This window comes from Rattus norvegicus, chromosome 8, assembly GCF_021556685.1.
Source record: "Rattus norvegicus strain SHRSP/BbbUtx chromosome 8, alternate assembly SHRSP_T2T, whole genome shotgun sequence".
Classification (NCBI taxonomy): Eukaryota; Metazoa; Chordata; class Mammalia; order Rodentia; family Muridae; genus Rattus; species Rattus norvegicus.
The window spans coordinates 52,805,665-52,824,842 of record NC_141541.1 but is presented as its reverse complement, the minus strand read 5'-3'; the positions used below and the strand labels follow the sequence as shown (position 1 = coordinate 52,824,842).

Sequence of the window (19,178 nt, the reverse complement as noted above, 5' to 3'; positions counted from 1 at the left end):
CAGTCATTAGTATTTGTGATTTGTTAATAGTCATCGGAACGCCACTCTTCAGCTGGGCATGGTGGTACACATCTATAATCCCAGCACTCAGGATTTAGAAGCAAGAGTGTCTCAGGTTTAAGATCAGCCCAGCTATGACATTCCGAGCTTAAGTTAAAAGCCCGCCCAGGTTACATAAGACCCTGTCTCAAAGAAAACTAACAAACAGAAGTGTGTGAGGCCAGTCGTGGGGTGGCAGTTTCCTGGTGACATTTGGAAGACTGAGTCACAGTTTACACTGAGGTAGCAGTAGCTGGCTGCTAACAAAAATATGAAATAGAAGACATTTGAATAGTTGCAGGGTGCACATATTCTTTAGCAGTAATCTATCCTAGTAACTGTTCATGTGACACCAGTCACCACTGTCCTAAAGAGCTGTGCGGACTAATGAGGAACTACTGATCATGGGCACGTGCCTGTGGTCCCAGCACTTGAGAGGCTGAGGCAGGAGTGTGTTGCCTCAAGTTCCAGGTTAGCCTGGGTCACAAAGACCTTGTCTCGAGAAACCCACAGTGAATTAAGGTGCAGTGAGGTCTCAGGAGGCAGGAAGAGAGTCTGAGGCACTCTTAGCAGAAAGTGAGCAAGTGGGCTCACCCTCAACCCACTCCTCAGAACACTGAGTTTATAACGTCATTCCTCTCCCTTAGGAGGGCAACAAGCATGGATCTCCCGATGCCCATGCGGTTCCGGCACTTAAAAAAGACGTCTAAGGAGGCGGTTGGTGTCTACAGGTAAGGCTGTGGTTGTAGAGTTTCAGAAAACTAACATTTTTCCAAATAAAGTGGACCAAATGCTAGAATGACATCTGTCCTTCGGTTGAGGTTTCTGTAGATTTATTGCAGGGCACACCACACTCCTGCAGTGCTTGGTGGAGTGGTCCTTAAGTGTTTAGTAATCTGTCAGTACAGTTCATACAAGTGAGGCAGGGCCACACTTTCTTCACATATTCACACAATTAATTAATTTGGAAAGTTTGTGTTTTGCTGTCTGGAGAGATGGCTCGACCATTAAAAACACTCCCTGCCCCTGCAGAGGCCCTAAGTCTGGTTTCCAGCAGTTGCTGGCTGCTGTCTGTAACTACAGTTCCTTCTGACCGCCACAGGCAGCAGACATGTACATATGCAGGCAAAACACCCATGCACAGAAAAGGTAAATTAAAAACTTTTTTAAAGGAAATTTGTGCCTATTTTTTCCGGTCTCCATGACCTAGGTCTCCCATCCACGGTCGGGGTCTTTTCTGTAAGAGAAACATTGATGCAGGAGAGATGGTGATTGAGTACGCCGGCAACGTCATCCGCTCCATCCAGACGGACAAGCGTGAGAAGTACTATGACAGCAAGGTGCGTGCTGCAGCTTACTCCCTGGGTTCTTCTACTGCTGTAGGTAGGGGCCATCCAACCTTAGCGTGACCCTTGGATCCCAAAAGAATGCCACACTTTCACCCCAGAGGGAGGTCGCTGCTTTTGTTGTCGCTGTTGCTGGGCTCCTGTTGTTTGGAGGCGGAGCTGAGCCCACAAAACCTTTTTAAAACATTGTGCATATTTTGTGATGAGCCCATAAGTGTTCTGACCTCTTCTAAGGATTAATAAATAGAACTGTTCTTTGATGATTGGTCTGTGGATCCCAGGATCAAAACTACATGGCTACAGTTTTTCTCCGGTCTATTGCCTATAATCTAGAAACTCCTTCAAAAAAGCATGTTTAAAAAAACAAATAGGGGGTTGGGGATTTAGCTCAGTGGTAGAGCGCTTGCCTAGCAAGCACAAGGCCCTGGGTTCGGTCCCCAGCTCCGGAAAAAAGAAAAAGAAAAAAAAAAAGAATTCAATATAAAAAAACAAATAGGTACTGTGAGAAGTGTGTAAATTGTAGGAGAAACTTGGCTCCTGTGTGGCTACAGGTAACATCAGGCAGCACAGCAAAGGTCTTTAAACCTGAGTGATAGCAAGTTCAGCCAGGTATGATCAACACCTAAGCTAGCATGGGAGGCCTCAGGTTCAAGGCCGATCTAGGCTACATGGGGAAATCCTATGACGAACCCTAAGATGGCTCGGTGCTCAGCCCCTGCTGTCAAGCCTGGCGAGCTGAATTATGTCCCCAGAACCCATGTGGTAGAAGGGGAGATCTGACTCCCAAAAGTTATCCTCTTACCTCCACCCACATCCACAGCACTTGAAAAAAAGCCTAAGTTTAGGGTGGGGAAGTGGGCAAGGAGCCATTGGCCATAGACAGACAGTGGTAAACTGCTTGCCTGCTTAGCAGTTGTAAGACCTTAGGTTTGAGCCAATAAAATCATAAATAAATAAAACGGTTCCTTTTCCTTTGTGCGTAGGGCATTGGTTGCTACATGTTCCGAATTGATGACTCGGAGGTAGTGGATGCCACCATGCATGGAAATGCGGCACGCTTCATCAATCACTCTTGTGAGCCTAACTGCTACTCCCGGGTCATCAATATTGATGGGCAGAAGCACATTGTCATCTTCGCTATGCGTAAGATCTACCGGGGGGAGGAGCTCACCTATGACTATAAGTTCCCTATTGAGGACGCCAGCAACAAGCTACCCTGCAACTGTGGCGCCAAAAAATGCCGGAAGTTCCTGAACTAAAGCTGCTCATCTTCCTGTGATGGAGTACCAGGACCCCGGGCCACCTAAAGCCATGCTGAAGGACATCCCAGCACTCCAGAGCTCCAAGGATTGAGCGGGCAGTCGAGGGTCCTCTGGCTGAGCACCCTAGTGTCCACATGCACATCATGTGATCATAGTCTTGGAGAGAGAAGGGTCTCAAAGAGAAAAGTCCCCAGATGGCTTTCTCCCGGGGCCTCTCTGATTGTCGAAAGACCTGGGAAACTGGGTCCTGGGAGATTTGCCTGCAGGGAGCATGCAGAGGGTTCCTTACAGTGGGCGATGGGGTCTGAGCATGTCCTCAGAGAGCAGTTTGTCATCCTCATCTTAGCCCTCTCCCAAGCCCTAAGAGCGACGGGTCGGACAAGACCCCAGATACAGGGTTGGTGGGATCCCTGGTAGTTTGCCAGTTAGGCCAGGCCTGTGGCCATCTGGTGGTTTTCCCTACTATCTGCCCACTTAAGAGTTCGCTTTGGTTGGGAGACAGGTTTCCTAGCACCTCTGGTGTCAAAGGCTGTCTTGGGGTTGTGCCAATTAATTACCAAACATTGAGCCTGTGGCTATAAGTGGGAGCGTTGCCCTGTGAGCCTTACCGTAGCCAGTGACCTTTCTTGATGATAGGAGCGGCTTCCTCTCCATTCCTTCTCTTTATTCCCTTCTCCCCTCCTCCATCCTTCATCTGCTGCTTTCCCATTCTTCTTTCTGGGTAGCGGGAGCTCACCTCCCTGCTCGAGGACACTCCTACTCGGTATAGGAAGTGCCTACAGAGAGTCCCCTCGCCTGTAAGCCCTCCAGGTGGGGAAGTGGGCAGGAGCCATTGGCCATAGCCAGATGGAGTTTGGAGATCTCATAAAGCTCCATTGAGAGTTTTAAAGAGACATATGTAGCAAGGTTTTTTTTTTAACAAGAGGCTAGAGAATATTTAAATAGGATACAACAGCAGAGTACAGTAGCCAGGATAAACGCCGGCCCTTCCTGGGACATGCTTACTTCCTTTCCCCTTCTGAAGACATAGGAAGATGAATTTCTAAAAGGTCAGTGTCCAGCCGAAAGAACACTAATCAGATTTCAAGGCCCCAAACTTGGGGGACCCGACCACACTGCTGAGGGACCTCTGCCACCTGTGTGCAGCCCGTGGCTGAGCAAAGTTAATGACACTACTGCCCTGATTACTCCTTAGGATGTGGATAACCAGCAGCAAATGTTTCTTTCTTCCCCCAAGACAATGTCTTGAGCCTGTTAAATTAAGTCATTGGATTTTCCTCTGTTCTGTTTACAGTTTACTATTTAAGGTTTTATAAATGTAAATATATTTTGTATATTTTTCTATGCGAAGCACTTCATAGGGAGAAGCACTTATGACAAGGCTATTTTTTAAACCGTGGTATTATCCTAATTTAAAAGAAGATCGGTTTTTAATGACTTTTTATTTTCATAGGATGAAGTTAGAGAAAATATTCAGCTGTCCACACAAAGTCTGGTTTTTCCTGCCCAGCTTCCCCCTGGAAAGTGTACTTTTTGTTGTTCCATGTGTAGCTCGTTTGTACCCATTGACATAAATGTTCCTTGGGTCTGCTCTTTATAGTAATTGAGAAGGAAGGTCACCCGCTCCATTAGGCCACTGCCCTCCATGGCCAAGGGATGAGGGTACAGAACCCTGGCCCACCAATTCCTCCTCTTTGCTGCATTGCCCCTCTCCCTCTGGGTCGGCTCCAGAGTGCGAGCAGCAGGCTCCATTCGCTCCCCTTTCTCTCTCTGAGTTAGCAACCAAGAAGCTGCAACTTGATCTTTGCCATCTCTATCTGCCTCATAGACCAACCATCTCCTTTCCTTCTCTGCCCACCAAGTCCTTGTACCTGCAAAGAACCCACTGACCGCCTCCTGCCCTCTCGGGGGCAGCCTGTTGAACCTGAAGCACAGTATGACCACTCACGATCAAGCAGATCTCTGCACCTGCCACAAGGTTTCAGGGTAGCGTAGTCCAGGTGGAGGGCAGGGCACCCTTTCTCTTATGGAAGTCAGCAAAGCAATATGATGCAGCCCAGAACTCTGCCAGGACTCGTGGCTCTGCTGTGCCTTCCATTCTGGGCTCCCTTTCCTTCCGTGACCTTAAGAACTTTGTCTGGTGGCTTTGCTGGAACATCGTCACTGTTTCCACTGTGGGAAGCCCAGCACTGTGGCCAGGATGGCAGAGAGTCCCTTGTCATCATGGAGAAGTGCCAGCAGGGGACTGGGGAAAAGCACTCTACCCAGACCTCACCTCCCACCCTCCTTTTGCCCATGAACAAGATGCTGTGGCCCAAGGGGTTCCACTAGTGTCTGGTTTCCTTTCTTATTGCACTGTGTGAGGTTTTTTTGTAAATCCTTGTATTCCTATTTTTTTTTATGAAAAAAAAATGTAAGCTGCATTTGTTACTGAATTGATTAATGCACTGATGGGTCATGCGTTCATCTTGAGAGAGACCCAAAGGCCAGTCAGAGGGTGGGGGGAACTCAGCTAACAGACCTAGTTACTGCCCTGCTAGGCCATGCTGTACTGTGAGCCCCCTCCTCATCCTCTTTCTACAACCCCAATCCCTGAGGATGGGGGGAACCCACCTTTCCTCCTCCTCCAGCTGGTTTGCCTTGCCCGCCCACCCACTGTCAACCACAGAGATGAGAAATTCCTCTTTCAGCTCAGCCTTGAGTCCATTGCCAAAATTCAGCATACCTGCCAGCAACTTGGGGGATAAGCCAGAGTATCCCCACAAGCGGGAGAGAAGGCAACAAAACAGAAGGCACAGCTGTCTCCAAAACACATCTGCTTTGTTTTGAAAGTGACCAGGAGAACCTCTGCACAGAAGTGCAGGTTGAGGACTTTGCGCTGGGTCATTCCCAAGAATCCCCCAAGGGGCAACCCACAGCCCCAGGAGTGACAGCTGCGGACCTCGTAGGTTCTTGGAGAGCCGACTCACCTCGGCTTCGCTGCTAGAACCTGTTGTGGCTGCATTTCCTGGTGGCCAACGACAACTGTGTAACCAGAATAGCTGCATGGCACTGACCCTTTGGTCGGAACTTGGTCCCTGGGCTCCTTCATTGCTGCCCACTATGTCCAGCACAACCCCTCCCTGTTTTTAAACCAATCGCAACTAAGGAGGAAACCCTGGCACTTCTTAGGTTTTCAACCCAAACTCCTTTGCCAGGACCCAGCTCACCTCTGTCATCCCCCGGCCAATCCAATAGGCACCGTGCAGCAACCTCGATTTAGAAAAAGAAAAAAGAAAAAAAAAGAAGAAAAAAAACTAAAAATAATTTTAAAAAAATATACAACACACATACAAGAAAAATCTCTTAATGAATGTATCTTTCTAAAGGACTGACTGATGCTCAATCAAATACCTGAAAATACTAGAGGTCACAGCCTCAGATGTTAACTTTTATTGGATTTGGGATTCTTTTTCATAGAAACCAAGTTGTTTTTTGTTGTTGTTGTTGTTGTTGTTGTTATTGTTGTTGTTGTTTTTTAAGGAAAAGCGGGTCATTGCAAAGGGCTGGGTGTAATTTTACGTTTCCTTTCCTTCGTTTTAAAGCAATACAAAGTTACTGAGCAGATAGTTTTGTGCCGAATCATGAATACCAGTCAAGTCTCACACTCTGAAAACTTGCGGACCTTTTCGTTTGTTTGTTTGTTTTGGTTTTCAAATAAATATAAATATATATATATATAGGAACTAATATAGGAATGCACCATTGTAATGAAGCCTAGTTCAGTCCACGGCTTTTACTTCTCTTAACACTATAGATAAGGATCGTGTGACAGTCGCTAGTCAAGGCAGGGAAGTGTCAGGCTCCGGTGACGCTGGCACCGCACTTGGATACCAGGCGCCCACGCAGAGCAGAGCTGGTGTCACCTGGGTTCTTCCTGCCTGTGAATGTTGCCAGTCGGTACCTGTACTCCTCTCTACTTTTGGTTATGAATGTTGGGGTCACCACCTGCATTTAGGGGAAAATTGTGTTCTGTGCTTTCTGGTATCTTGTTCCAAGGTACACTAGTTCTGTCTTTCAACCAAGAAAAAAAAAATAGACTTGTGGTGTTTTTTTTTTTTGTTTGTTTTGTTTTTTGTTTTCTTGAACTTTAACGGTCTCCTTAGCAAATACAGGTAGTTGAGTAATTGTTTCACGAGCTGAACAGTGACAAGCTTCATTTCTAGAATAAGACATTTCTCTACAGCTGTGTCATGTACAATGGATCTTCTGGGTTTTTTTTTTTTCTTTCGTTTGTTTTGTTCTGCTTCCCTTTTTTTCCTTGTGTTCTTCCAAGCTTCTGGTTAGAGACAAAATGGGGTGGGGGGAAGGAAAATATGTCTAAAGTCCATCAGTGTTAACTCCCTGAGACAGGGATGAAGGAAAATACTTTAATAGTTCAAAAAAAAAAATAATGCTGAAAGCTCTCTACGAAAGACTGAATGTAAAAGTAAAAAGTGTACATAATTGTAAAAACAAAAAAGGAGTTTTTAAACATGTTTATTTTCTATGCACTTTTTTTTATTTAAGTGATAGTTTAATTAATAAACATGTCAAGTTTATTGCTGTGCTCTGCCGAGCTTCCTTTTGGCCTTGGGGGTGGGGTGGGGAGGGAGGGGCTTGTGAATGGGTTACCTAGTGCCTTCCCAGCTCCCTTCTGTAAGATGGACTCGCTCAGCCAACTCCTTTGTCTGGAGTGTCCTCCTTCAGTAAGCGGTGACGGTTGTCCAGCACCCCAGCTTCTATCCTGGATAGAAGGGCTGTGTTACTGTGTGCCTATCTCATTTAATAGAAGGTTACAACGTAGTGGTTTTCAAACAGACTACAATAAAATGAAAGCATATGGGTACCTTCCCTCTCTGCTCCACCTTAAAGCTGAAACAGGGTTTGTTAATTCCATGGGAGGTGGGGTGCGGGAGTGGTGAGGGTTCAGTTGGGAAATACTGAAAACCAGCCAGCCAGGTCATCAACCCTGTCTGCTGGACCAGATTGGAAGGCACCACTCTGTACTTGAGGCGGGCCGGAACAGAACCTCCTCCATTCACAGCATCTGCCAGCTACAGGCTCTACCCTGTTCCCACCATCTTCCTCCATCTACCCACTGAGTTACTGGTTGGGACTTTGGAGCTAAGCATCATGGGGACTCCAAATGATCAGGCAGTGCTGCAGGCCATCCTCAACCCTAATACCCCCTTTGGAGATGTTGTTGGATTGGACCTGGAAGAAACAGAGGAGGGAGATGAAGGTAAGTCCTTGACGTTGGCGTCTACCCCTCTGTAGGCTATCTGGCAGGCCCCTGATAATTCCTACGGGACATGGTGAAGCCGGACCCCTCATTCTATCTTTACAGGTTATTTCAGAGACTGAAGTCTGAGAGGTCCTCTGAATTTCAGTGTGTGGATCAGGTGTTGGCAGGAGTGGATCTGCCAAAGGGAAGCCAGAGTTTCTGTCATTCAGTCCCATACCTCTAAGTCTACCACTAAGATCTTCCGTGATCCAAGCTTATCTGTGCTGGCTTAAGTCAGACACTGAAATCTTTGACAGGATGTCATACCCACCCTCTCCACAGCAAGGATGGATCCTGGCATAGCAGGCAGAGTTTCATTTGTAGCGCACTATTATAAGCTAGACACTGAGCTAGCTAGGGGGGCAGCATAGTCCGTTGCCTGATAATGAAGATGGTTGGAGCTTTGCTTCTGCAGGAGTGAAGCCTGAACCTTACCGAAGCTTTAGAGTGAAAATCGAAAAATGGATCTGGAGTAATTTTCATGATCTGGGGTGGCCTTTGTGTCAGAGTGTGTGTAAAGCAAAATGAGGAGAAGCCAGAAAGCAAAAGGAAAAGGTTCAGATCTAAGCTCGACACCCTGGGGCTGAGGTCCAGAGCAAGTCACCAGTGTACAAGTCGCTGAGCTTCTCTTGGCCAAGAACTGCCCAGTGCTCCTTTCTCAGGTCTCTTAGCCATGTTAGTTCCCAGTTTTACTGACCTCAGCTATTATCCCCGACTCTGAAAGTTAACCTCACTATGACCCACACCCAGTCAGCTCATTCAGGTGTCATAAAGCCAAAGCCCAAAGTGGGTTTTCCATTTTTCCCGTACCATGCACGTGTTCCCCACCTTGTTTCCTCCCTGGTGCAGATGGAGTTTTCCCTCAAGCACAGTTGGAGCAATCCAAGGCCCTGGAGTTGCAGGGAGTGAGGGCAGCAGAAGCTGGGGACCTCCACACAGCCCTGGAGAGGTTTGGCAAAGCCATTAGCCTGCTACCTGAGAGAGCCTCTGCGTACAACAACCGTGCCCAAGCGAGGCGGCTCCAGGGGGATGTAGCAGGTAAGGGGAAGACACCAGAGATACTCCACAGAAAGGACACCCTCCCATGAAGGACTGAGATGAGTTGGCTGTGGGTGGAGAGCTGAGGAACAGAGACACTAAACTCCCTGACACCCATGTTCTTACCTATAAAATCCAAGACAGTAGGGGTTCTGCTAGCTTCATGAGACTATATGAGAATCAAGAGTCTGCATTCTGCTCGTGGATTTAAGGGAACATTTAATAAGAGCCTTCTAGGCAGCGGTAGGCTTGAAGTGGAGGGCATGAGAATAAAACATTTATATAGCAGTTGTGCACTCAACTAGGCTGTAGTAACAATCCTCATGACCCCCCCCCCCTCGCAAGGATATATATTGTCATTCTGTTTTGGAGATGAAGAAAAGGAACCGTACAGAGGTTGAGTAGCTCCCTCATTATCCTCCACACAGGAAGTGGCTGAGCTACACTATGAACACAGGTGGTGGGGCTCTAGATCCCATGAAGCTGTCCTCCAGAGAGCTCATAATTAGGTGACAGTAGCCAGATGTGAGAGGAGGCAGCTCAGGGACGTGTTCCTGAAGGGCAAGTTCTGAAAGCTGAGCAAGGAGTCGATACAGCCTCTAGGGACCTAGAAAGAATGCACGAGCCTGGGAAGCTTCAGATCTCCAGGCTGGAGGGAGCAGTCCCTGTGGAAGGGTGGAAAGATGAGCCTTTCGAAGGTGGACGGAAACCCAGGGGTGACAAACCACAAGTGTCAGATGTGTCAGTGGTTGCCACTTGGGGATTTGGCCTGGGCAGGGAAGGTAACTGGATCAAATCTGATGTATTCGGTTTCTGTGGCTAGAATGGGATTATAGGATAGAGGGTACAGTCGTAGGAGTTGGAGCCCAGGCGGATGTGAAAGCTTAAGCAGAGGCCTGATAGTGAAACGGGTCCTAGATATGACTAGTTGGTGGGGTGTTCCTACAACCTAAACTAGAGGATTTGGACTCCATCCTAACAACAGTAGGAGGTAGCCCAAGAACTCTTTTTGGAGGCTTGTCTGCCAGGGGTTGTTGGTGACAACCTACAGATGGAAAGCCCAAAGACGCAGAGGTAACACCACTCGGAAAGGCTTGGATTTCCGCAGACTCGCTGTGAAGCGGGAAACTGAGCTGCTCCCAGAGCTGTCCCGTCTGCAGTATGGACGGTAGGGAGCATAGCACTACTGTGTTTCCTGAACTAGAACCACCAAGGAAAGCTCAGCCTTTCCCCACGATGGTGCTGAGCAATGCAGGGGCCCTAGCAGCCCCTTTAGGAGACCAGAGAATATGAACTGAGGCAGGGTCCAAAGAAAGCAGCTGGTGAACTTAACAGAAACCTTAAGCTGGCTGCCTGAGGTTCCAGGATGAGTTCTGAGACTCAAGTACGTTCCTCTGAGAATCACAAAAATAAAACAGTGCAGCCAGCTCCGGCTCCATGACCTCCTGCCAATGAAATAAGATACAGAGTAACGAAGACCGTGGAGATAATGAAGAAGAAAATGAGGAAAACGCGGCTTTCATAGCCCGCGTTGGCAAAGAGGAGAGTGCCTGTAACAGTTGTGTAGCTAATGGTATTTTTTTTTTAACTCTAGGATTCAGAGTGGAGCACCAAGCACACAGTAGATGCTAGGCTTCACTTGTGTGAGCCACAGCTATTTGGCGGTTGGCAGATTCAGTAACACAATAACCAAATCCTCTATACAACATTCAGGTTTGGAAACAAGAGCCATGGACTTTGATCTCAGTTCTGCCCTTGGGCGGCCCCCAAGCCTGTTCAAGCAACCCTTCATCTCAGTGTCAGAAATGATCCCTGGTTGTTTAAAAATCTGCCGCACGAAGGCGGGTTCTGAAAGGCGGGGATGGGCTGCTTCGCAGGTGGGCTGGGGCTCGGTTGCCCACACCCGGCTGACCCGCGCTCTCTCCCCGTCGGCCCTCAGGCGCCCTAGAGGACTTGGAGCGCGCGGTGACGTTGAGCGGCGGCCGGGGTCGCGCCGCCCGCCAGAGCTTCGTGCAGCGCGGGCTGCTGGCACGATTTCAGGGTCGGGACGACGATGCCCGCAGAGACTTCGAGCAGGCGGCGAGACTGGGCAGCTCGTTCGCACGGCGCCAGTTGGTGCTGCTCAATCCGTACGCCGCGCTGTGCAATCGCATGCTGGCCGACATGATGGGGCAGCTGAGCGCGCCCAGTAACGGGCGCTGAGCGCGGCTCGCTAGATGATGAAGGGGGGACCCTGACCCAACCAGAACCCAATAAAACTTCCGGGACGCTCTGACTGCGTCTGCTCTGTGTCCGCCTGCTTACTTACCAGTCTCACGGTGGGGACCGTAGCGTGGGAGGGACAGGGCGGGGCTGGAGCGGATACCTGCGCTTGTTCGGCCAGCGATTGGTCCTGCCTGGCGCGGGCCCCGCCCTTGCAGCGTACTGCGGCGCTCAGCGACTTGAGCAATTGCTGGGGCTCTGCTCCAGGAGGGAGCCAGGTGAGCTGCCTGGAAAGCTGGATGCTCCAATGACCCCCGGGTCCGCGACGCTCTCTTGCTAGGCCCAATTCCATGTTGAACAGTTGAGATTGGAAAAGGGGTGCACGGCGAGATATGGGAGGGAGAGCCAAGGCCAGCAAGAAGTGAACCGGGTCAAGAGAAGGACGATCCTCTGGGGGGAAGGGGAAAGGGAACGGCCCGCGCTCGCGCCTGTTTGTCTGTCTTCTGTCTGTCTTGTCTGTCTGTCTTGTCTGTCTGCCTGCCTGCCTGCCTGCCTGCCTGCCTGCCTGCCTGTGGTCATCTACTGTCAGTGCTGGCCTCTGTGCCCACACAGTGTCGTAGTGTGCCCATAGGTCTCTTCCTTTGGGTCTTTCTGATTGTGCCTATTTGTGCCCGTGTCCTGGCCACTGTGGACCAGTCTACATCAGTGCACGGTAAATTACTGCAGGAATTGCTAGGCCTACATGGTTGGTACCCTTCTCTCAGCAGCCTGGAGGCCAGTCCCTGATCACCATGGAGTTGCCTCTAAGCCAAGCTACGCTCCGGCATACTCTGCTGCTCCTGCCTGCCCTCTTAAGTTCAGGTACACCCCTGTTCATCCGTTGACTAAACATTTAAGGGTCCAGAGCCCTTCTTTGCCCTCCTTGGTTGCATCTCCTCTCAAGATCCCTACTCCAGGCTCCAGGGCTGGGTTCTCCTATCCCCATTTCCCTACCATAAGTCCTGGTGGGAGAAACCAGCTGCCCTGTCTCTTGGCCTGCTGCCTTTCTGTAACTGGACCTCACCCTGGTCTCTCCAAGCCCCTCCCAGAGGCTGCCTGCTGTGTTCCAGGTCAAGGAGAGCTGGCGCCACAAATTGATGGTCAGACCTGGGCTGAGAGAGCACTTAGGGAAAATGAGCACCATGCTTTCACCTGTCGGGTTGCAGGGGGTTCTGCCACTCCCCGATTAGCCTGGTACCTGGATGGACAGCTACAGAAGGCTACCACCTCGCGACTCCTGAGTGTGGGCGGGGACGCCTTCTCTGGAGGTACCAGCACTTTCACTGTCACTGCCCAGCGCTCCCAACATGAGCTTAACTGCTCCCTGCAGGACCCAGGGAGTGGCCGGCCAGCCAATGCCTCTGTCATTCTCAATGTGCAATGTAAGTATCCCTGAGGTGGGCAGAGGAGAGGCATTCCTGGACCCCAAGCAGAACTTTTTTTGGGTTTTATATCTTCTGTTTTGAGACAGTCTTACTACATCACCTAGGTTGGCCTCAAACTTGTGAATCTCCTGCCTCAGCCTCTTGAGTGCTGAGGTTACTCGTATGTGTGACACATTTAACTTTGACAGGACATTCATAAACACTTTATGAGGGAATTTCTATTTTCATCCCTACTTTACAAATGAGAAACTGAGACACAAACAGGTTAAGCAGTCTGCCCAGTGTCATACACAATTAAGAACTAGGTCCAGGATACAAATCTAGACCCTTTCAGACTTTTTTCAAGGGTGACTTTGAGGGCTGGAGAGATGGCTCCGTGGTTAAGAGCACTGACTGCTCCTCCAGAGGTCCTGAGTTCAATTCCCAGCAACCACATGGTGGTTCACACTCATCTGTAATGAGATCTGATGCCTTCTTCTGGTGTCTCTGAAGATAGCTACAATGTACTCATACATGAAATAAAGAAATCTTTTTTTTAAAGTTTACTTTGAACTTCTAATCTTCTTGCTTCTACCTTCCTAATGCAGAGATCATAGGGTTATGCCATATGAGGACCAAACCCAGGACCTGGCACATGATAGGCAAGCACTCTACCACCTGAGCTATGAGCTATATCCCCAGCCCAGGTTTTTAAATTTTAAGACAGCCTTATTACGTATCTAAGAGTGGTCCCAAACTGGAAATCCCCCTGCCTCTGCTTCCACTGAGCCACATCCTCAGTAGCTTTCTATTCTTTTTTCTTTTTCTTTTTCTGGTTTTTCAAGACAGGGTTTCTCTATTAACTGCCCTGGCTGTCCTGGAACTTTTGTAGACCCAGAAGCTTTGTAGACCTTGAACTCACAGTGGTCCTCATGCCTGTGACTCTTGAGTGCTGGGATTAAAGGTGTGCACCACCACTGCCCAGCAAAGTCTTTTTAAACTTATATTTTGTATTTTTATTTACTTTTTGAATGTAGGTGTGCTCCGTCTGCATGTACACCTGCCTGCCAGAAGAGGGCATCAGAACTCTTTATAGATGGTCATGAGCCACCATGTGGTGGCTGGGAATTGAACTCAGGACCAGTCAGTTTAATTCAGGAATTGAACTCAGGAGCAGCCAGTGTTCTTAACTGCTGAGCCATCTCACCAGCCCATGGCTGTCTACACTTCCTCACTGTGAATTGATGCTGTACCAGCAGACCCTGCTGTCTGTTCCTTGATGTTCTTTCTGAGGAGAGGTCCAGGCCCTTGTTCCCATCCATATGTGGGAAGAAAGGGCCAGCGTAGGAGGCTGTAATGAAAGCAGACTATTCTTTGCTCTGCTCTAGTCAAACCAGAGATTGCCCAGGTTGGAGCCAAGTACCAGGAAGCTCAGGGCCCAGGCCTTCTGGTTGTCCTGTTTGCCCTGGTACGGGCCAACCCACCTGCCAATGTCACCTGGATTGACCAGGATGGGCCAGTGACTGTCAATGCCTCTGACTTCCTGGTGCTGGATGCCCAGAACTATCCCTGGCTCACCAACCACACTGTGCAGCTGCAGCTCCGAAGCCTGGCACACAACCTCTCGGTGGTGGCCACCAACGATGTGGGTGTCACCAGTGCCTCACTTCCAGCTCCAGGTGAGCAACCAGCGTGACAAACCCTCAGGTAGGCGCGGGGGTCCTGGAATGGGAAGGGAAGGCTTGTTGCCCTGTGGGTAGATCCCGTGAATGAGAGTAGTTGGATTTGTGGCATGTCAGGGTGGGGTGCTGCTCATGTGGAAACTAACAAGTGGACAATCTTCAGGGCTCCTGGCCACACGGATAGAAGTGCCACTGCTGGGCATCGTTGTGGCTGGAGGACTTGCCTTTGGCACTCTAGTGGGATTCAGTACCTTGGTGGCCTGCCTGGTCTGCAGGAAAGAGAAGAAAACAAAAGGTAGGGCCAGAGGCAGTGGAGGCCAGGGGTGGGGAAGAGGAACAGTGAAGTGAAGAGGGTGAGCAGCAGGCAGAGGTGGGCAGAGCACTTGCAGGGGGAGACTGCATGCCTTGCAGGAGGCAGGGATGGATGCTGCATGCCTTGCAGGAGGCGGCACCGGAAAGGGATCTCTGGTCCCAGGGCCAGGAATGAGCATTTGATAGACTCTTGGCTCAGGGGTCTTGAGTCAGTCTGAAAGGGCAGGGGGCAGAGCCCAGGATGGGAGGTCACACTGACTCTGTGACATGGTTTCTTTGTCCTCAGGCCCCTCCCGGCGTCCTTCTCTGATATCTAGGTAACACTTCCTGGGGCTGGGCAGATGGGCTAATCTAAAATACAAGCCACTGGATTTTAAAGTAAAGGGCAGTTGGCAACCTGGGATTTCTAGGTTGCCTGGATTGAGCCTCAAAGCAGGCTATAATCTGCTGGTACCAGGGTCTATCTTAGCTTTTGTCCATCCTGTAGTGACTCCAATAACCTGAAACTGAATAATGTGCGCCTGCCCCGGGAGAACATGTCCCTCCCATCCAACCTTCAGCTCAATGACCTCACTCCGGATATCAGAGGTACGCCAGGCCCAGAGACACCCTGTTTCTTAGGGGGACATGTCCCATTAGGCAAAACCCTGTCCTGGGCACCACTCCCTTTGTCACCTGCAGGGAAAGCAACAGAGCGGCCAATGGCTCAGCATAGCAGCCGTCCAGAGCTTCTAGAAGCGGAGCCTGGTGGCCTCCTCACCAGCCGAGGTACTGAGCAGAGACCTCTTGTTCCCTCCACCTCCTCTCTCCACCCCCGTGCTCCTGAGTGCTGGCAGCAGAAAGGGCTTCCCCAAGCTCCAGAGAATGAGGGTTGCTAATCCCCTGGCATCTCTGACCCACAGGTTTCATCCGTCTCCCAATGTTGGGCTACATCTACCGTGTGTCCAGCGTAAGCAGTGATGAGATTTGGCTCTGAGCTTGAGAGTGAGGCAGATGGCCCAGGTGGTCTGTGGACTCCCCAGAGTGACCACCCCAGCATCTTCTTCAAGCTTCCCTCTGCCTGGCCCTGTTGTGACCATGAAGAAACCATGTCACTGCCGTCTGGCCTGCCTGGCAAGGATACCTGTGGGTCATGCATGTGTATGTCATTGCACTCTAACCTGCAAGACATGGGTACCCTTGGCAAGGCCACGGGTCAGAACTAAGCCCCTTGCACTCACTCAGTTTGGGGCCCTGCATGTGATAACCTGGTCCAGGCAGACGGAACTCTGGCCAGGTGTGTTTAGATGTCACCCGACACCTAAAAGACGGGCCTATTTATTATACGTCCCACGCCAGTATCCACTGCACCTTGTGTGCAGAGAGATGCCTATGCAGGACCCCGCACAACTCAGATGACAGCCTTCCTTTGCTATGCAGCCTTGTTCCCTCAGGGAAAACATAGCCCCTGCTATTGTATAGAACCAAATTGCCCTTTGCTCAGGAACCAGCCCCTCACCCAGGGACCTGGCCAAGCACAAATTCGTCCCTTTTGCTGCAACATATCTTTCTACTCTTCTATCCCCACTTCCTCTTGGTCATCATAGGTCATACCCTAGACCTTCTTCACTGAGTATTAGACCTCCATTGGCTGGGGCCCATGGGTGCAGCCTTTGGTGTTAGCACAAGATGAGCAAGAAGAGGTGACAGGAGGGCTGGCTCCCAAGACAGCATGTAGCAATGTATCATTTTGTACAGTGTCCTCATATTAAGCACATTCTCCAGGAGCGAGGAGGGCCCAGGGCCTTCTTGGGTTCCCCATCTTTGGCCTTCAGCAATTCACTGTGAGTGTTCTGAGCACTCAGGGTTGGTGGTTTCCTCTCTGCATGTCTCTTCCCACCATGCAGCCACATTCCTGACCAAACCTGGCTGCCACATCCTATTCTTCCAGGGATGGTCACAGTGGGTATAGAACCCAACAGCGCCAGAAGCTTTAGGGGAACAGAGGGAGCAGGAGCCCACACAGCTCTAAAGAGCTAAGAATACTTTTAAAAAAGCAACATGAAAATGGCAAACAGGGGTTGGGGATTTAGCTCAGTGGTAGAGCGCTTGCCTAGCAAGCGCAAGGCCCTGGGTTCAGTCCCCAGCTCTGGAAAAAAAAAAAAAAAAGAAAGAAAATGGCAAACAGCAGAGTATGGAGTCTATTTTCCTTTCTTCATATCTTGTTTGGTAATTTTTCTTGTGTTACTGGTGAGTACTGTGCTGCACACACAGTAAATTCCTTTGACCAAAAAAGTGTTTGTTCATTTCTTCAAGTTTTACTTGTGTTTGCTTTTTGAGACTCATGTAGTCTAGGCTAGCCTTGAATTCAGTATTGGACAGAGACAATGTGATCTTCTGATCCTCCTGCCTCCACTTCTCAAGTGCTGGGATTTAGCCATGTACTACCACCCTGTGTTTTCCAAGTGTGTTTTAAAATGAACCCCACTTCCTCTATGGGGCCTGGTTGCCACATGTGCTCTGCCAGTGCATAAACGGTAGCCTTTTTTCTTTTCTTTTTTTCTCTCTTTTCTCTCTCTCTCTCTCGCTCTCTCTCTTTTTTTTTTTTTGGACAAAGTAGCAAGGGTATAATGTCCAATACAGAAAAAAAATTTTATGGATCCCTTCAGGAATTTCCATGTCACAACATCCTTGTGTAGCCAGTCTTCTCTGTATTAACTGAGTTTTCTTTCTTTTTTAAAGATTATTTATTTCATGTATGTGAGTACACGGTCACTGTCTTCAGACACACCAGAAGAGGGAATCAGATCCCATTACAGATGGTTGAGAGCCACCATATGGTTGCTGGGACTTGAACTCAGGACCTCTGGAAGAGCAGTCAGTGCTCTTAACCGCTGAGCCATCTCTCCAGTCCTTGGATGAGTTTTCAATTATACAGCAAGCACCTGGTTACCCACCAGGAGCAGCAGGATGTTAGTCTAATGTGGACCATTAATGGCCATAAGAGCTGTAGCTAAGGTAGCCTGCTCCCTGGAAACCTAATGGAGCATCCGAGCTATCACAGCATCCTTCCACTCCTCATGAGGCAAATTCTAACACTAATAGTAAGAAAGCAGAGCCCCTGGCCTAGTGTCAGAATGAGGCAGCAACACAGCCTCAGGGCTGATGTGATCACCGCTGGTTTGAGTTTGAAGACATGAGTCTGTGTGTGTTGGTCTGGCTGACAGTGGAGCCTTTCCTCCAATCCACTGTGGCCCCACTTTCTCCTGGTTAGTACATGGTTCCATTACTCATTCCGTTGTTTAAGCCCAAAATATCTCATCCTTGGTTCTACGTCTATTAGCATGTCTCTCAGAGAGGAGGGAATACTGAAGGATCAAACACAGGGGTCTTGCTGGGTTTCCCTCCCCAGCATCTTAGCAATAGAGCACACTCTTTGGGACTGGTCTTATTTCTCCATATTTGTCCTGGAGTCAATTAAGCCTGTTCAGTGAGGTCCCCATAAAAATTCCAAGGGCAGGGTCAGAACTTCCACATAGACAAAGGAAAATCCCTCATTCTTGTGCTGCTGGATTCCAATTCTCAGCCTGCATTTGTCTGTCATGGGAGGTGAGAAGGTGGGAGAGGAAGCCACAACCTTGCTCAAAGTCCCTGCAGTGGGGGGTGAGGCTCTGCAACCCTCCTTTGCTCTCAGCACTGGGCCACAGCCACCTCCTAGATACTAACCTTTAAACTGCCATACACCAGTGTGTGCATGTGTGCATGCGTGTGCGTGCATACGTGCGTGTGTGCGTTCATGCAAGTGCATGTGGTTTACAGAAGACAAGTGTTGGTGGTTCTCTCCTTCCACCACGTGAGTTCCAGGGACTGGACTCAGGTGGTCAGGCTGTGTGGTAAGCACACTTTGCCTGCTATGCCATCTTGCCAGCTCTTTCCCCATACTTTTGTATACTGTTGTGTTAATGTCCTTTGTTAAAAACATCTAGAATGGGGCTGGAGAGATGACTTAGTGGTTAAGAGCACTGGCTGCTCTTCCAGAGGTCCTGAGTTCACATGGTGGCTCACAACCATTGGTAATGGGATCTGATGCCCTCTTCTGGTGTGTCTGAAGACAGTGCACTCATATATAAACCTTAAAAAAACCAAAAACCTAAAATGGTTTCAGGTTTCCTGGCTGGAGACCTGTTGATAACACTCCGAAATATTTCCTGAATCTGTCCTGCACTTCTACCCCACTTAAGCAGCGCCTCCAAACACTACCACAGCCATGCTACCTGGAGCCATACGCTCTTGCCTGTGCTTCTCACAACCAATAGTAAGTTAGGAGTTCCCACAACTTGCTCCTCAGATTCAACATATCACAGAACCGGAGAAACACTTTTCCCAATTTCTCATAAAAGATGTTCAAATGGGGTTGGGGATTTAGCTCAGTGGTAGAGCGCTTGCCTAGGAAGCGCAAGGCCCTGGGTTCGGTCCCCAGCTCCAAAAAAAAAAAAAAAAAAAAAAAAAAAGATGTTCAAAGGATGCAGGTGAAGAGGAGAAGAGTGGGCATGGAGGCTCAGGCTCGTGGTGTAACCCCAGCATCCAGGAGGCAAAGGAAGAGGATAATG

At 49.4% G+C, this 19,178-nt stretch overlaps 3 protein-coding genes across 17 annotated transcripts in view; all 3 read left to right on the top strand.

Moving 5' to 3' along the window:
- Positions 1 to 7,235, top strand: part of Kmt2a (lysine methyltransferase 2A) — a 75,823-nt gene extending 68,588 nt beyond the window's left edge. For 7 of the 10 annotated variants that reach the window (XM_087561881.1, XM_087561879.1, XM_087561880.1 and 4 more), the window contains 3 exons: positions 687 to 770; positions 1,250 to 1,379; positions 2,369 to 7,227. In XM_087561881.1, coding sequence (XP_087418007.1) covers positions 687 to 770; positions 1,250 to 1,379; positions 2,369 to 2,644 — 490 coding nt within the window. In that variant the 3' untranslated portion in view covers positions 2,645 to 7,227. 10 annotated transcript variants of the gene reach the window in all.
- A 361-nt stretch (positions 7,236 to 7,596) lies between these two features.
- On the top strand, positions 7,597 to 11,262 carry Ttc36 (tetratricopeptide repeat domain 36). 2 transcript variants are annotated; one of them, XM_087560970.1, is made up of 3 exons: positions 7,597 to 7,910; positions 8,802 to 8,990; positions 10,585 to 11,262. In XM_087560970.1, exons 1-3 carry the CDS (start codon positions 7,802 to 7,804, stop codon positions 10,620 to 10,622), a joined length of 336 nt encoding a protein of 111 aa, XP_087417096.1. In that variant the 5' UTR covers positions 7,597 to 7,801; the 3' UTR covers positions 10,623 to 11,262. The 2 variants fall into 2 exon arrangements, with proteins under 2 accessions (XP_087417096.1, NP_001005546.1); NM_001005546.1 differs by having other exon boundaries at positions 7,653 to 7,910; positions 10,930 to 11,262.
- Positions 11,263 to 11,406: 144 nt separating this feature from the next.
- On the top strand, positions 11,407 to 16,858 carry Tmem25 (transmembrane protein 25). 5 transcript variants are annotated; one of them, NM_001436562.1, is given in 9 exon segments: positions 11,407 to 11,470; positions 11,960 to 12,053; positions 12,302 to 12,613; positions 13,984 to 14,274; positions 14,441 to 14,572; positions 14,876 to 14,906; positions 15,077 to 15,177; positions 15,271 to 15,357; positions 15,492 to 16,858. In NM_001436562.1, coding segments are annotated over 8 exon segments (1,098 nt in total). In that variant the 5' UTR covers positions 11,407 to 11,470; positions 11,960 to 11,983; the 3' UTR covers positions 15,566 to 16,858.
- The last annotated feature ends 2,320 nt before the right edge of the window (positions 16,859 to 19,178 follow it).

What these genes read in the sequence shown, in the direction of transcription:
- Tmem25 (XM_087563772.1), top strand. Translation starts at nt 11,984, where the DNA reads ATGGAGTTGCCTCTAAGCCAAGCTACGCTCCGGCATACTCTGCTGCTC. An exon ending in GCCTGCCCTCTTAAGTTCAG is followed by an intron (nt 12,054 to 12,397) that starts GTACACCCCTGT and finishes GTCGGGTTGCAG; the next exon opens with GGGGTTCTGCCACTCCCCGA. An exon ending in TGCCTCACTTCCAGCTCCAG is followed by an intron (nt 14,275 to 14,440) that starts GTGAGCAACCAG and finishes GACAATCTTCAG; the next exon opens with GGCTCCTGGCCACACGGATA.
- Ttc36 (NM_001005546.1), top strand. Translation starts at nt 7,802, where the DNA reads ATGGGGACTCCAAATGATCAGGCAGTGCTGCAGGCCATCCTCAACCCT. An exon ending in AACAGAGGAGGGAGATGAAG is followed by an intron (nt 7,911 to 8,801) that starts GTAAGTCCTTGA and finishes TCCCTGGTGCAG; the next exon opens with ATGGAGTTTTCCCTCAAGCA. An exon ending in GCTCCAGGGGGATGTAGCAG is followed by an intron (nt 8,991 to 10,929) that starts GTAAGGGGAAGA and finishes GTCGGCCCTCAG; the next exon opens with GCGCCCTAGAGGACTTGGAG.